The 16657-nt window shown below is 37.6% G+C and overlaps 2 protein-coding genes across 6 annotated transcripts in view; both read left to right on the forward strand.

Moving 5' to 3' along the window:
* Positions 1 to 6686, forward strand: part of susd1 (sushi domain containing 1) — a 28746-nt gene extending 22060 nt beyond the window's left edge. For all 4 annotated transcript variants that reach the window (XM_038273648.1, XM_038273647.1, XM_038273649.1 and 1 more), the window contains 2 exons: positions 6052 to 6423; positions 6548 to 6686. In XM_038273648.1, the coding sequence (XP_038129576.1) occupies positions 6052 to 6313 (262 nt within the window). In that variant the 3' untranslated portion in view covers positions 6314 to 6423; positions 6548 to 6686. The remainder of the gene's footprint in view (positions 1 to 6051; positions 6424 to 6547) is intronic.
* Positions 6687 to 8992: 2306 nt separating this feature from the next.
* On the forward strand, positions 8993 to 14806 carry zbtb26 (zinc finger and BTB domain containing 26). 2 transcript variants are annotated; one of them, XM_038273651.1, is made up of 2 exons: positions 8993 to 9132; positions 13364 to 14806. In XM_038273651.1, the coding sequence occupies exon 2, from the start codon at positions 13392 to 13394 to the stop codon at positions 14730 to 14732; it is 1341 nt and encodes a 446-aa protein (XP_038129579.1). In that variant the 5' UTR covers positions 8993 to 9132; positions 13364 to 13391; the 3' UTR covers positions 14733 to 14806. The 2 variants fall into 2 exon arrangements, with proteins under 2 accessions (XP_038129579.1, XP_038129580.1); XM_038273652.1 differs by lacking the exon at positions 8993 to 9132 and adding an exon at positions 9155 to 9295.
* Positions 14807 to 16657: the final 1851 nt, after the last annotated feature.

Genomic DNA, 16657 nt, shown 5'->3' on the forward strand with positions numbered 1-16657 from the left:
AAGACTCCCCATATCTTTTGTTTCTTTTTCCCAACATGGTTTTAAAATTTCCATAGCTGGATGATCTGAATTATTGCTCTGCAAATTTAACCAATAATTTAATTCCAACCTTAATCTTCTTAATTCTAATGGCATTTCTCCCATCTCTACTTCCATTGCTGCTCTTGGTGTGGTTTTAAACGCTCCAGAACACAATCTTAATGCTTGATGTTGTATTACCTCTAGTTTAACCAAATGTGCTTTTGCTGCTGAACCGTAAACAATACAACCAAAATCTATGTTAGCTCTTATCATACCTGTATAAACCTGTTTCAAAGATTGCCTATCTGCTCCCCAATCATTTCCAGCCAAACATCTCAAAATATTTAAGATTTTCTTACTTTTATCAACAACTTTCTGGATATGTACATTCCATTTTAGTTTATCATCAAACCATAATCCTAGAAATTTAATACATTTTACTTGCTCTAACTCTTGACTATATAATTTTAATTTTACTTCCCTGTTTATTTTTTTCCTAGTAAATACCATTACTTTTGTTTTTTCGACTGAAAACTTAAATCCCCATTGCCATGCCCATCTCTCTAGCTCATTAATAACATCTTGTAATTTTTTAACAATGAAATCTAAATTCTTCCCTCTTTTCCAAACCGCTCCATCATCCGCAAAGAGTGAACATCCCATTTCTTTATCAATACCTTTAAAAATATCATTTATCATAACAGAGAACAATAACGGACTTATTATACTCCCCTGTGGTGTACCGTTCTCTACTCTATATACTCCTGATGTTACTTCACCGATTCTAACTTGAATTTTCCTATTTAGTAAAAAGTCTTTAATCCATTGATATATCTTTCCTTTAATGCCCAACCTATATAGTTTAATTAATAATCCCTCTACCCACATCATATCATACGCTTTTTCTATATCAAAAAATACTGCCACCACATTTTCTTTATTAACTTGTGCCTTTCTAATTTCATGCTCTAGACATAATGTTGGATCATTAGTACTCCGCCCTTTTCGAAATCCACTTTGATAATTTACTATATACCCCTTGCTATTTAAATAAAATATTAGTCTATTGTTAATCATTTTTTCCATTATTTTACACAAATTTGATGTTAAAGCTATTGGTCTATAATTTCCTGGTATTGATTTATCTTTCCCTGGTTTTGCTATTGGTACTATAATTGATTCTTTCCATTCCATTGGTAATTTCCCCTCCTCCCAAATTTTATTATAAAATTCCAATATTATCCCTTTAGATTTTTCACTGAGCTGACTTATCATTCTATACCATATTTTATCTTTCCCTGGTGCTGTATTTTTAAGTTTTGTAAATGTAGAGTTCAATTCAGCTTTTGTGAATTCAACATTTAACAAATTATTTGCTTCTTCTTCATTCTGCAACACATCTTTATATTTGAGTTTTGTATTTTCTCTTCCTTTTCTACCCTCCTCACTAATATTGTCAGAACTGTGGATTTTACTGAATGTTCTTGCCAATATTTCTACTTTATCATCGTCTTTAACTATATTTATATTATCTACTTTTAATATAGGATATTCGAATTCTCTTTTAATGCCATTCATTCTTCTAATCATTTTCCAAATTTTTTCTATTTTTGTTTCCTTCCCTATTGTGCTACAAAAATTTCTCCAGTATTCTCTCTTTGTATTCTTAATTATTCTCCTTACCATAGCTTGCTTTCTTTTATAATCAATTAAATTCTCATACTTTAAGTTACCTCTTAATACCTTAAATGCTTTGTTTCTTGCTTTTATTGCTTCTTTACATTCATTTGTCCACCATGGTACTATTTTCTTAGAATTTTTACAGCCTACTTTCTTCACAGATTTATCTGCTGCTTCCAAGATTATCTCACAAATTTTTAAATTTATATCATCTATATTCATTTCCATATCCACTTTTTCTAATTTTATTTGACTTAAAAATCTAAATTTAATCCAATCTGCTTTATTAAAATCCCATTTTTTACTGACCTTTCTATTTTTATTATTTATATTTAATCCTACTTTTATTGTAATGGGATAATGATCACTACCTATTGTTGTATTTTTATCAATGATCCATTCACAATTACTAGCTAACCCATTTGAGACTATTGTTAAATCAATAGCTGATTCCATCCCTGTTCTTATATTAAGTCTAGTTCCCCTCCCATCATTAATACATACAAGATTTTTACTTTCTATTAATTCTTCTATTATTTTCCCATTTCTATCATTACATTTACCCCATAATGTACTATTAGCATTAAAATCCCCACACCAAATTACATTTCCTTCCAAATATTCAGTTAATTCCTCCATTATTTCAATTGATAATAATTTACAAGGATTATAAAAATTTATTATTTTAACTTTACCACCTTGTTCCCAAATTTCAATTATTATATATTCAAGTTCTTTCCCTTTCCCTAAAACCTGATATTGTATCCCTTCTTTTACAAATATACCACATCCACCTCCTCCTCCCTCCTGCCTATCTCTTCTTACACTACCATATCCGTTAATCACAAAATCCAACGTTTCTTTTAGCCATGTTTCTTGAATACAAATAATTTCTGGTTTTTCCTCAAGACTATCAATATATCCTTTAAGTTCCTGTCCGTTAGCAATCAAACTTCTTGCATTCCATTGTAGTATTAACATGAATTATTTCCACCAGACGTTCCTGGCTTCCCGTCTACCTCCAATTTTTTGTTTATGCTCTCCCATGATCCCTCTTTAAACCCCAAAAACTTTTCCGCTCCCCTCACTATAATTTTAATCTTCTCCGTTTTATTCTTGGCTTGGTCAGTACAGTTGATGACATATGCCATGAATAATATTAGTTTTTCTACTGGTATCACGATCTTTTCCTCTGTCTGTATCTCACTTTGCAGTGGAATTTGCCTCGTTTTTTCAACCTCTCTTATTTTCTGTTCTTTCACATTTTTAACTGCCTCTGCATAGCTTATATTTTTGGTCATTTTAATCTGAGTGACTTCTTTTGCTTTCTTCCTGACTTCACATCCTCCGAATGTAACTCTATGATTCCCTCCACAGTTACAACATTTTTCTTGTACTTCTTCTTTACACTCTTCTAATTTGTGATCTTCTCCACATTTTGGACATCTCTGCTTTCCTTTGCAAACTGCTGCTATGTGACCATATCTTTGACATTTAAAGCAACGAAGTGGTGGAGGGATATAAGGCCTGACCTGAAAACTGAGATAACCTATTTTGATGTTTAGTGGTAATTCTTTCTCTTCGAATTCCATGAGTATTGACAGACTCCCTACTCTTTCCCCGTTTATTGTTTTTGACAGTCTCTTTAAGTTACTCACTTTGGCACCAACTACACTTTTCTTGATTTTATCAAGATCTTCATCTAGAGGGATCCCATAAATCACTCCTCTAGTTTTTTTATTTTCTCCAATGATTCTTTTCTCTAACACATTCTTTTTACAAATACTCTCCACGTTAAGAGCCTTGTTCTTTTGTTCTTCGTTTTTACAAACCACCAACAGATTCCCATCTCTCAACATCTTTACCATTTCAACATCCCCAATTTTCTTTTTTATTTCTCTTGACACCACAATGGGGCTAATGTTATCTTGTCCTTCCTCATTTTTTAGTTTTAATATTATTTTAAATTCCTCTCGTACAACTTTCCTCCTAACTATCCTTTCTTCCTCTGAGCTACTTTCTTCCAGTTCTCGTTTACTTCCTTGACTTTCACTCATTCCCTTTCCTTCGTCTTTTTTGTTTCTTTCACGTCCTCTCCCTCTTCCTCTCCCCACTGGCGTCCACCCATCAAAACCCATATCTTCCTCATCTCCTAACTCCATTACCAACCGAACCATTCACATACCAGTTTATGCTCAATCCGCCTTTGACAATTTCAATTTGTAATTTGATTTTCCGCCTTCTTCCCTGGGCAGTTTTTTCTCCGAAAAACCTCCGCTCCAAGCACAACCAACGACCTTCTCCTGCTCGCTGCACGCCGGGCCTCACCCACTGACCGTTTGTTTCAAGCCACCTCGCGCCGGATTGTTACGCAAACACAAGAGTAACGCTGAAAATAGGCGTAGAACTTTCCGGAATACCCCACATCCGATCTTAACCCATGATCCTTTTTTTAACTAGTTTACTGTAATTAGTTTCTCCCGTATGCCACGACGTAATGCATTGATCGGAAAATCAACCTCAGACGCAACGCACGCAGTGGCGAGGGTTTGATCCGTCAGATGGAGTTAAATCACAAAGAATTCAATGTTGAATCGGGGCGGCAGCTAAATGCTAGGCGATGGGTAGCAGCCTAAACGTTGCAATTTCACATAATCCTGACGAGATCCGAAAAACGTAGCAAAAACTAGCAAGCGGGTGATTATGTATGTTGACTAAGTAAATATTATGTAAATAAACCCTACACTTCTCGCTATAAATGTAATCAAAACCCATTTAAATGCAGAAACTGATTGAAATTATTGATTTTCCCACTAAAAGTTAGAGAAATCTCAGCCATGTTTATACCAAAATGTTACAGTTTCACATTATCTTGAAAAATCTTTGCAAGAAACGAACAAGCAAGTGAATATGTACATTCCCTGAGTAAATATTCTGGCAACAAACTATACATTTCTCACTAGAAATGTAATCAAAACTCATTTTAATGCAAAAACAAACTCAAGTTATTAATCTTTCCACAAAAAAAAAATGAGCGAATGTCGGCCATATATATATTTTTTTTCTTCTCCCAGCTGGAATCTTGAAAGTCACGTGACTAGGACGTAAAACAATAGAAAGCGTATAAGCAGAAGAAATGTAACAGTACCACAAAAAAAAAATGGTCATTAATGTACCTCCACTACGTTTTGCAGTGTGGACCAACGTAGTGGGGGTACATTTTCCCATGAGACTGGGTTGTTATATATGGGGGTTTTCTACAGTGATTAGCTTTTCCTGTCACAAGATATACATCGTCACAGAACTGTCTTCACAACAGCAGACACACAAACCAGCTATGCCGATTGGGTGGGCAGTAAAATAATTGTTAGGTTGCAAGAGTGACTGCAAAGTCTTGACACAGATCCTCCATAAGATGTAGATCTGCATAAATTTTATCTAAACCATTATATTGTTAGACTAAACTTCTGGCCTAGAAATTCTTAAAGTCATAGTAAGTGACTAGACTCATTTATATCACATTCTGTCTCCTAATTTGCTGATTAACTTAATTTAACAATAAATTAGATTAGATTAGATGAGCTTTATTGATCTCACAGCGGACAAATTCACTGGTCACATATTGGCATAGTAATTAAAGAAGGTGCAAACAAGGAGGAAAAAGTTGCATTAAGAATAAACAATAAATATACAGTATATCAAGGTATATACAGTATATCAAGATAAATAAGGATTAAGGTGCAAGTGTACATGTATCACACACAGTGAAAAACAAAATAAAATAAGAAATTAAAAAATACAAGGGAGTAACACAGAGATTTGAGGTGTCATATGTACAATCAGGATGGCTTATATACAGGTGGATTGACTTTTACATTAAAGTGTATTAGGTAAGGAACAACGGTGAGGTAGTGGTATGACTATTATATTCACATATATTGGACAGTCAGCATATTGCACAGGATATTGCACAGTCAATAAATAAAAAAACTATAATATAGCTGCACAGTGGTTTTTACAGGAGTTGTAAATATGATCTTTATGTCTGTTTTTGCACTCTCAAAGTTGTAGATTATGCTCGGCTCCGAGTCAAAGATTTCCTAAAACAATAAAGTGCTTCACCCTTCTTAGATTACAAATATTAATGTTAATTAAATGTTGGGTCATTTACTTTTCGGGGACTAGTAGGTTAATAGCAGAGATAGTAAAATGATAGTTGTTAGAATGATCCATTCTGTTTTCCAGACATATGAATGTCTGGAAAAAAAGAACAATCTGTTTGCTAGTAACTTGAAAATTATAGCAAAAAATGAAGATCAAATTTTGCATTTTGTGGTTTTGATTTGGCAGTTTCTACCAAATCTTTGTGCTTCCTGTCGAGAAGACTCTGCTGTTTGACTGCTCTTCTCCACGAAGCCTAAATTCAAGCATAACACAATCACCAGCTGAGTACATGACTGCCCAGCTTGTTGTCCAGAATCTGACGACGGATGTGAACTTTACTGTGGGAGATGGATTCCTCTATGGTGGCTTCTATAATGCTCCACTGGAGAGTGGTAACACCTACTTTATTGTCCTAAGAGTTATCAGTCAGTGGAAAACGGTGAGTTGAAATAACTCCATACAACATTGCAAATAATAGAACTAAACAGCTGACTTATTTTGAGGGTTTTCTCTCCAAGATGTCAAGAAGCTGCTGTGTGCTTTGGGCTAAAGTAGCAGGTACCTGACGTTATTTGCTGATCCTACACATGAAGACAACCTAGTCTTTTAAAATGCAGAATGTACAAAAACAGCAACATAATCTGATGTTATTTACTCATCAAAATGTATTTGTTTTTTCCAGGCACATCTTACGTTCTGAGGGTGACATCACTCTCTGCTGCTGCATGTGTAGCAGTGGCTGCCTTGGTTTCGTTAGTAGGATACCGCTTAGCTTGGTATGAACAATATAGTTTTTTTTTCTCTCACTAAAATTATTTTAGAATAATATTTATTGCAGTTTATAAATTTATATTTAATGGTACCAAAGTTTTTAAAAACATTCATTTCCTATTCTTCTGTTTCTGTTACAATTTAAAATTATGAGTTCTTCTTACAGCATTTTCAAAGAACATTAAGAAAATACATTGGAATGTAAAGATTGGTTGGGTTTGTGTATGAATATGTTAGTAATTCAATTCAATTCAGTTGATTTATATAGCGCCAATTCACAACACACGTCATCTCAAGGCACTTCATACAGTCAAATCGATTCAAAGTTTTCTATCTAAGGAAAACCAGGTGATTGCATAGACTCATTGACTCGGATGCAATTGTGGCGACAGTGGGGAGGAAAAACTCTCCTTTAACAGGAAGAAACCTCCAGCAGAACCAGGCTCAGTGTGAGCGGCTGGGGTTCAAGGAGACAGAAGCAGAGATACAAAAAGCAGCTGTAAAAGGCGGCCCCATCCAGGAAACACACAGCGAGGCAGACGAGCTCCGAGCCAGCTCCCATGTCAGAGGTTGAAGAGAGCACATCCAGCCAGTCACAGTCAGAGAAACAGGACTACACTGGAAAACAGGACGATCACCAACATCTATAAACAAGGTTGTTGATGGAAGCAGCACAGCTGATATTTCTCTCCAGGATGGAGTCACAGCCAAACAGGAACAGACCAGATGAAGCTACTATGAGAAAAAGCAGAGAGAGCAGAACGTTAGAGATTGAACTAACAGATTCTGCAGAGTGGGAGAATAGAGATAGATTCAGAAATCAAAAACTCACAGCAACAGCAAAAGGTCCCATCACACATACTGTGGCCATTCAAAACATTTTGAAGAACGTCGACCACTATTTTCATGTCTTCATCCCAGTGAAAGATGGTCGCTCATGTAGAGATGTCATGTAGGCAGATAATCTGTGTCAGACTCGTGTTTTAGAAAACCACATCTGATGAACTGAGTAAATACATGAAGTTGTTTTTGAAAAAATTTTGGTGTTCAAAACCAATCTGGAGAAGAACCAATCTGAAAATCCACAGTTAGTAAAAAGATTCCAAAGCCAACATTTTATGCTCTGAGATAAAAAAAAAAAAAATCAAATATGGTAGGAAGAAAAGTCATTAAAATCTATAAGTTTGGAAAGGGTTATAACATTACACTGTTGGGACGTCAGAGAACCTCAACCAGATCAATTGTTTACAAGCAGAGAAAACATGGAACACTTGTAAACATTAGCAAATATGGTCAGTGGACCAAAATGACTCCAAGAGAATATGAATGATTCATCCAGGAGGTCACAACAGGAGTAAAAGGATTACCTACATGCCTTGGTTAAGTTCACAATTAAGAATAATAAAAAGGCCTCAGTCGGAAACTTCAGAGACCTAAATCACTGCTGATGAAGATGAGGACACATTTCTTTTTAATGTCTCATATTTTATTCTGTTTAACTAAAGTCAGTTTTTGTCTGACTCTAGTTAAACAGAGGGCTTTTTCCTGTTTTAAGCTTAAAACAATCTTTATAGCTAATGAAATATATATATTTTTAAAGGTATTCATGGCCATTAGCTGTTTCCTTTACATTATTCTGACTTTTCTTATCCAAGTAATTCTTAGCTACAGTGAGAATGCAGCTTTTGTATTTTCCACAAAGAAATCTGTATAATCTGCAAAGTTAAGGTAAGCCATCTAGCTTGGAAATTAATTTTATTCTATGTTCTCTTTTAGGTGTGTGAACAAGACGTAGCCCCCACAGCCCAGCCTCTACATTCATAGTGGGAATAACAATGATCCCAAGCTGTGCATTCTGTAAATACTTAATTCACATATTGTAATTTACAACACTCAAATCTAATAAATGATTGTTTTCCAATAATTACTGGTTCGATTCTTATTAATTTTGACGTTATAATTATCTGAATTTCGACATAATATGAAGATATTATGAATACCACTTCCCTTTATATAAGGTTTTCATTAACTTAAAAAATGTCACCATATTTGACACCAGGTGCTATTATGATTCATCAAAAATATTCTGAAATCGAAAAAAACATCTGGAAAGAATAATGCAAAAAAGACATATTAGTAAAATATTTATGGATGGATTGAAAATATCCATGCCATATGTAGAAAGAAAGAAAGAAAGAAAGAAAGAAAGAAAGAAAGAAAGAAAGAAAGAAAGAAAGAAAGAAAGAAAGAAAGAAAGAAAGAAAGAAAGAAAGATTGATTGATTGATTGATTGATTGATTGATTGGCTTTGCTATCCAACAGTGTTAATCAAATTCTTTTAGCTTTGTGTCCACACTGACTGTCCACAGTGACTCGCTATAAAAAAAATGGTCCACAGGTACTGGGCCTTTAATTGTTTTGCATCCGGAGCAGCTTCCTCTTTTCCACAGGAGGTCACAGCGAGGATCCTGCCAACAACAACCCAGTAACAACTAGGTTGGTAACCAGTAGGTAGTTTGTAAACAGCGCTTTATAACAGCTAAAAGCTGCATTGAAGGCAGAAAGGATGCATTGTTTGCAATGATCGCGCGAGCCACCTGAGCTGTTAGCCGCAATGCTACTGAGTAGGCCTTTACCGGGGCTCTTTGGGTGATTTCAGGCATGTTGTTTTATCTTTAAAACCCCGGTTACTTCAAACTGGATGATTTTTGTGTCATTTTGCCGGGAACGTTCTAGGGAAGCATGTTTTCCTCAATAGGAAGTGAGCGCGAGCGTTCCGTTAGCTACACTGATAATCTAGTTTTCAGATGTGCTCGGACATCGAAAAACAGGTTTGAAAGAAGAACAGGGATAACACGTTCAATAAGACTGAAGCTGTCAACAACAGCTGCTTTATTTCCAATCATTTAGTGCATCACAGCTCTCGGCTGGCGCCTTTTGTTCACCAATGTCTAATATTATGTTTATATGTGTGGCTAATTCACATTGTGACGATGAGAATTGCAGGAATCTTTCCGAGATCCACATCAGTTGGCTCATCTTCCCAACAGGAACCGAGACTCTTTTGAGTCCCCGAACAGCTCTTCTTCATTAGTGCAGTGGCGGTAACGTGGTTTGGCTCTAAACAGTAATTTGTAAACAAACATCTAGGTAAGAAAGGCAGTAAAAACAAAAGAAGAATGTAAAATGTACATCTGTGTCCATTTAAAAATATGAGAAAAGTTTTTATCCAACATGCCTTGGATCACAAAAGTGTGCATGCTGCACACATCTATTAAAAGACTTTACTTTTAATTAAAAGTTTGTAATAATGTTTAATAAAACATTAGATTTAGCAAATATTCCTTTAAACTTAAATGATAAACAAATCTAGTAGATTGATGAATATATTAGTGATATCCCAGTCCAGTATTTATAGCAGACATCAGTCAAAAAAACACAATGTATATTGCAGCCTGCATCTAATATCTCAGACTGATGGAAGAACTCTACTTATGATTTATGTAACCCTTTATTAAAAAAAGATATTGGTAAGTTGTTCTTTTACCTTTAATTTTGACTATTGTTCCTTGTTTGAATATTATTTTTATTTTTACCTTGTCTAATGTTCTTCATTCTAAGAACTGAGTAATAAAAATATGTTTGATTTACGCTAATACCTTACCCCTACTACCTCACAGTAGTAGGGGTGTTAGAGAAAATAGACTACGTCCAATGATGTAATAGTCCATGAGCAGATATAGTTATTAAAACACTGCAGAATGGATCTTAAATATAAAATAAAATATTTGTAGGGAAACATCCATGACTTTTTCTTACTTCTAACTGTTTAACCTCCAGCAGCTGGTTTGCATTTACCTGGCCGCTGTCTGTTTACGCTGCCATGCTGTACAGCATTAAAAATCCCTGCGTGCCACCTGATGGTAAAGGGAGATATAATTCAAAATGAGTGGAGAATCAGTTAACCCAAAATTGTCTATAGATGTTAAAACAGCACTTTATAGCAAAAAGTTCTCTTGTTGGAGTGCAGGATCCATATAATTTGCCTGCTTGCTTGTTATTTACCAATACCAGACTATCCGTCAGACATCCCCGACTTCACCCACTGTAACCTGTACAATTATTTGCTAAAGATCCAATCTTCCTTTTTAAGAAAGTTTAGAAAGCTTTTTCGTGTATACCAAGTGAATTAGAACTGCGTCATGCGGCTGGAAGCAGCAGTGTTGTGGACATACTATGTGTTAGGTTATAATAACAAATAGCCTGTTAGCTATTCGGACCTGGAGTTTTTCTCACAGACTGGAACCTCATTCAGTTTTATTTCACTCTCAAATATTGATGCATTTAAAATGTAAAGATGACGCTCATCCTAGCGGGGGTGCAAGAAAATCCTGGCCTCCCTCCAGGTTTATGATAGCTGGGTGAAACCCTGCAAAAAGATGAAACTCTGGTCTTGTTTTTGACCCATGTCAGAGGCACATCCGTTTGAATGTTAAAAAAAACAAACAAGAAAAATGATTTGAGCATAACAACTAACTGTTTATGAAGTTATCACTGCAAATTCTGCTAGTTGTAGCTGGTTTCAGCGGTGTCTCTCCACAGCAGCCACCCATGTCGCTTGCCTTTCTGGGTCTTTAGGGAATTAGATGCCTTCCTCCTTATCAGTTGGTAAATCAACATGCTGAGTATGGGATTGTTTGATATGTTTTTATAGGTGTTTTTAAGCTAATATTATTGTTATATATTATTATTATTATAAATATGCCTACAAGCAGCTTTACTTCATACAGACACTCTCTTCCTCACGTGCATGTTTATCATGTTACATGTGGAAATAGAGCATCGTTATATTAAACACCTGCGATGGAAACCTGTCCAGGGTGTACCCTGGGATAAGCGTGACAGAAAATGGATGGATGGATATATCACTCATTAACTCTTCCTCACCTCTGTTTAACATGTTACATGTGCAACAGAGTACTGCAGTGCTTGTTCCTTCTTTACACTTGTGGAAATGATGCGTGTGTTTATTTCCACGTGTGCAGCCTACCTCCTCCTCGTGTGTTAACCAGTTTTTGTGTTCTCATGTCAACTTTTGTCACTTTGAAGGCGTTACCCACCCAACAACCCACCCTACTTTTCAGGAAATCCCACCTCTTGAGGTTGCACTCTTTCTCCTACTAGCAAAGCAGCTTCAGGCCAACTGCTTCTGTAGAAGTTGGTAAGCAGTAAGATATAACATGGTCTGGATCAAAGCTGGATTCTGCCTGGCTGTAGGATAAAAAAAAAAAAAAAAAGGGTTATAGCACACCTCCAAAAAATTTCCCGTCATATAGCCTGATAGTTTCTGCTAACTCAAACGTTAGCTGGAAACGGGATGACGGTGGCCGTTTCTCAAAATGTGTACTTGTGCGTTCTCATGTGCTCGTGTACTCGAAAAACGTCATTAGCCTCAGCCCTAGTACTGTTCCAGTTCGCATGAAGACCGAGAACGGACAAAGTCCCCGGGTATAATTCTCGCCCTTCCCCCTTTATGGAGTATGCATCAGAGCAGACTTGTCAATTCTTGAGAATGACAGCTGTCCCAGCATGCACTGCGGCAGCTGCATCTTCCAGGGCAGTGCTCGCTGAGCTCAGAGTATTAAGTTAAAAGTTCTCTTTTCTGTTGTTCTATAAAAGTACATTTTCAGATAACTTGAGGCAGGAACATTATACTTTTAAGCTTTCAGTATGTTTACTGATTTAGAGCATCATTTAAAAAAAAAGTCCTGATGTTGAGAGGACCGCGGCAACCAGCGGACCTCCGAGCCTAACCGCAGCCAGGGTGTATTTTTGCCCATCTGCAGCAGCCCTCTCTCGGCATAGCGTGTTTTTTTTTTGCCAAAATGTTCATTTTTTTTGTGTTTATCTGACTGTGTTAACTATTATTTTCACACTAAATGAAGGAAGTAATAATTTATTATTATCTAGAGACTATTAATAACAGGAGGTGAAATGCAGCTCCAGATGAGCCGAGCGTGTGGTGACGTCACAAGTACGCTTCTGTTCTATTTATGTTGTGTGCTCCCGTTCTCCCCGAGCCCATATTTTCCTGTTCTCATCTCAAGAACATACTTGGCAAGGACACGAGTCCTCACTCACATTCTTGTGAAAAGAGTAACAGCCAGTTTATGCTGGTTATCTGGGCAACGCGTCACAAGTAAAGCTGAGAAATTTCCTAAAACGTACCCAATCCCAGGCAGGTTGCTTTGTCTGGTGGGTAACGCCTTCAAAGTGTCAGAAATTGACATGAGCACACAGAAACAGGTCCAACCGCAAGGAAGAGGGAGAAAAGAAGCAAGAAGGAACAAGTACGCGTATGTGATATATTGGGTGCCCCTTGGTACTCTTTATACACGTAACATGCTCAACATGCCCACGAGGAGTACTTTATTATCTGTATGAAGTAAAGCTTCTCGTAGGAGTATTAATTGCATGTGCAGACCTCTTTGCAGAACAACCATATAATATGCAAAAAAAACTCCAATAGTTTCTAGTTTTTTTCAAGGTTTGTTTTGCCCTCCAAGGAGTCGGAATCACGAATGTCACTTGATTGGCTGACGTAAACTATACCCCTTCTATTATTCAGCTTGACAACTTCTTGCCAATTCACAGCCCTACATATTAGTATTGTGTTGATAATTCAAATTGGATATTTATTGCAGTCTTTTGTATTTCTCCTCACTAGTTGTGCTGCTGCTGCCAAGTGGTTCACTATGGCCCAGAACCAGGTGATCCTGCAGTTCAGATTCGCCACGTTTGGAGACTCTATGCTGCAGAAGATGAATCTTCTTCGACACCAGAGACGCTTCTGTGACGTCATTGTCCGCATCAACCAGTTAGAGGTCCCTGGTCATAAAGTAGTGTTTGCTGCTGGCTCGTCCTTCCTGAGGGACCAGTTTATTTTACAGCAGGACTCCAAGGAGGTCCAGATCTCTATGATCCAAGAGGCAGAAGTTGGCAGGCAGCTGCTGCTTTCTTGTTACACCGGCCAGCTGGAGTTTCCTGAACTGGAGCTTGTGCATTACCTGACAGTGGCCAGCTTTCTCCAAATGGGCCACATTGTGGAGCAGTGCACCCAGGCCCTCAACAAGTTCATCAAACCTCAGGCCTCCCGCCAGCTGGAGTTGGATGTGGAAATAAGGAGAGAGAAAGGAGGGGAAGGTTCCTCCTCCCAGGCTCAGAGGGAGCTTGAGCGTACTCAGGTGCGGACCGTACCTGAGGGAGTGGAGGAGGATGAGGAGGACGAGGAGGATGAAACAGTAGTTATGGGAAAAGTTGAGGGAGAAAACAATGTTGAGAGTGATGATGAAGATGATGAGGATGATGATGTAATAATACAACCCAAGAGCCCTGTCCAGGTTTGGAGGAAGCGTCCAAGGCCAGGTTTGGTGGAAAATGACATCACCATAGTGAAAGTGGAGTCTGTAAATGATGTCACCGAAAACACAATCACTGGTCACTTCTCTGCCAGCCCCCCCGCTGCGCTGCACTCCCCCGAGCCCCAACACTCGCTCATCAACTCCACTGTGGACAGCCGTGGCAGCGAGACAGCAGTCCCACCTGACATGGCCGGTTATCCCCTTAGCCCCCCTCCCTCGTCCCCGCCCACGGAGAAGCACAGCGGACACCAGAGGAACTATGACAAACCGCTGCAGTGGTACCACCAGTGCCCTAAATGTGCCAGGGTCTTCCGCCAGCTGGAGAACTATGCCAACCACCTCAAGATGCATAAGTTGTTCATGTGCCTCCTGTGTGGGAAGACCTTCACCCAGAAGGGAAACTTGCACCGACATATGCGCGTCCATGCTGGCATCAAGCCCTTCCAGTGCAAAATATGCGGCAAGACATTCACCCAGAAATGTTCACTTTTGGATCACCTAAACTTGCACAGTGGGGACAAGCCGCACCGCTGCAACTATTGCGACATGGTGTTTGCTCACAAGCCTGTGCTACGAAAGCACCTCAAACAGATCCACGGCAAGAACAGCTTTGACAACGCAAATGAAGGCAGCCTGCATGAGAGCGGCCTGGAGTTTGATTTTGGGCGAATGTAGAATACCTTTGAATTATCTTATTTCTTCAGATATAGGTGATCAGTTCTCAAAGATCGTCACTGTGGTTGACTTTATGCTTTTAAAAAAAAGGAATTTATTCATATCTGCACTTCCCCATGGCTTCTTTACAAAGGACTGTTGTATTTTACTGTATACTGGTGACAGTCTGCAGGTTTTGCAACCACAGAACGGAGGTCCAAGGTCTATATTCACAAAGAATCCTAAAACTGAAAATACATGATGATGTCGATTGAGGGAAAATCTTAAAACTTCCTGAATTCCAAGTCATTTCTCAGAATTTTACCCCGGAGTGATAAAGGTATTCACAAAGCCTTATAGGAATATAGTTACGTTAAATGTCTATACAAAAAAAATACTCAAAACCATTTGATATTAAGAATAAGAATTCATGAATAAAATAGGGTGATAAACACCAAGCCTCCATCTTGATAGCACTTAGACTAGGGCTGCAACTAACAATTATTTTGCATTAACAATAGTAATCAATAATAATCGGATAGCAAAAGGTTCCTTAAAAAAGATTTTTTATGAACGTAAAACTAACTAAAACTTGCATATTGACAGACGAAAAATCATTTTTTTTTCTTCAATGCAAAATGTTTATATATATATATATATACAATTTTGACATAATTGCTGCTCTAAGTGGGTTGCTCTGTCAGCTAAAGGCCTGTTTTAGAGTCTCTATAGTCCAGTTAACGATAAATCGATTACTAAATTAGTTGACGATTATTTCAATAACCAATTAATCTGATTAATTTTTTCATCCCTAGTTTAGATCCAATTTAGTAATTTTTGAGCTGGTACTGGCACTATTGGCAGACATAAACATGTGCACCATCTACTGGCAGTACTGCAGAACAGTCAGAGAGCCAGATGGCGACAGTGGAAGTAGCTGCTTAACACCGTCCCGCAATGCCTCAAAGTAAACTGCTTGGCATGGTTGACTAACCCCATCTACAGCAACTTCTAGTGAATCCTCCCCAGAGCCTCCTAGTAGAACATTAAGGGGAAAGAAAATTCCCGTTTCTACCAATCGCAGACAGGGTACTAATTGTTGATCAATACTACAATAAAAATTCTTATCCGATTAATTGATAGGGAATATTTAATGAATATGCAACAGGGATGCAGAAGACTATGCAGTTCTGTTTGCAAATATAAACACTAAATAAACTGCTTAAGTTATCCCCTAAATGGCGTCCAATTAGCTGTGTTGCATGGAGGAGCAGCGTAACATCGAGGGCATTTTGTGAAAGAAAAGGACATGCTAGCAATAAGAACAGTAGATGGGAAAGCTTATGTACTTAATGTTAATATACTTTATAGCCTCAAGTTTTAACATTCCTCTACAGGCGGTCACATATCCATCGATTCCACAGCAACACCTGAACGCCTCTGCACCTTTAGCTCACACTTCAGTGAACACTAAGATTCAGACTGAATTCAGAGCACTTTTCTAGTCTTATCCCTCCAAGACAAATTTTCTTGTGATTTTTCTGCATACAGAATAATCTACAAATAATGAAACCATTAAATACAATAATATATTCTCTATGTGCATAGAGGAAAGTTGTAAAGGAGGTGAGAAAGTATCTGCTATATTGTACATGAAAACTTATCAGGTGTTTAAAAGCTGAGAAAAAAATGTTCAGAAAAAATCTAGTTGTCCTGGGACCAGTTTACCTCTCATCGCTCCTTTGTTCTCACTCAGATGATGTCTGATTCCCTCTTCTGCTAAAATCCCTTGTCAGGAATGTTTAGGCCAAGGTGGGAGCAGTGGCGCCACCAGGGCCGATGCCACCCCACTGGCCAGTGTAAATTGTAGTAGCATCAGTTTAAGCATTTCATTCAATTTTGCCAGCAGCGTAACATTAAAAATCACACAATAAATCAAGATTTGA

This window comes from Cyprinodon tularosa, unplaced genomic scaffold, assembly GCF_016077235.1.
Source record: "Cyprinodon tularosa strain WSP-4 unplaced genomic scaffold, ASM1607723v1 ctg880, whole genome shotgun sequence".
Taxonomy (NCBI): Eukaryota; Metazoa; Chordata; class Actinopteri; order Cyprinodontiformes; family Cyprinodontidae; genus Cyprinodon; species Cyprinodon tularosa.

Excerpts from the sequence above, each read along its gene's own strand:
- zbtb26 (XM_038273651.1), top strand. The coding sequence starts at position 13,392 with ATGGCCCAGAACCAGGTGATCCTGCAGTTCAGATTCGCCACGTTTGGA.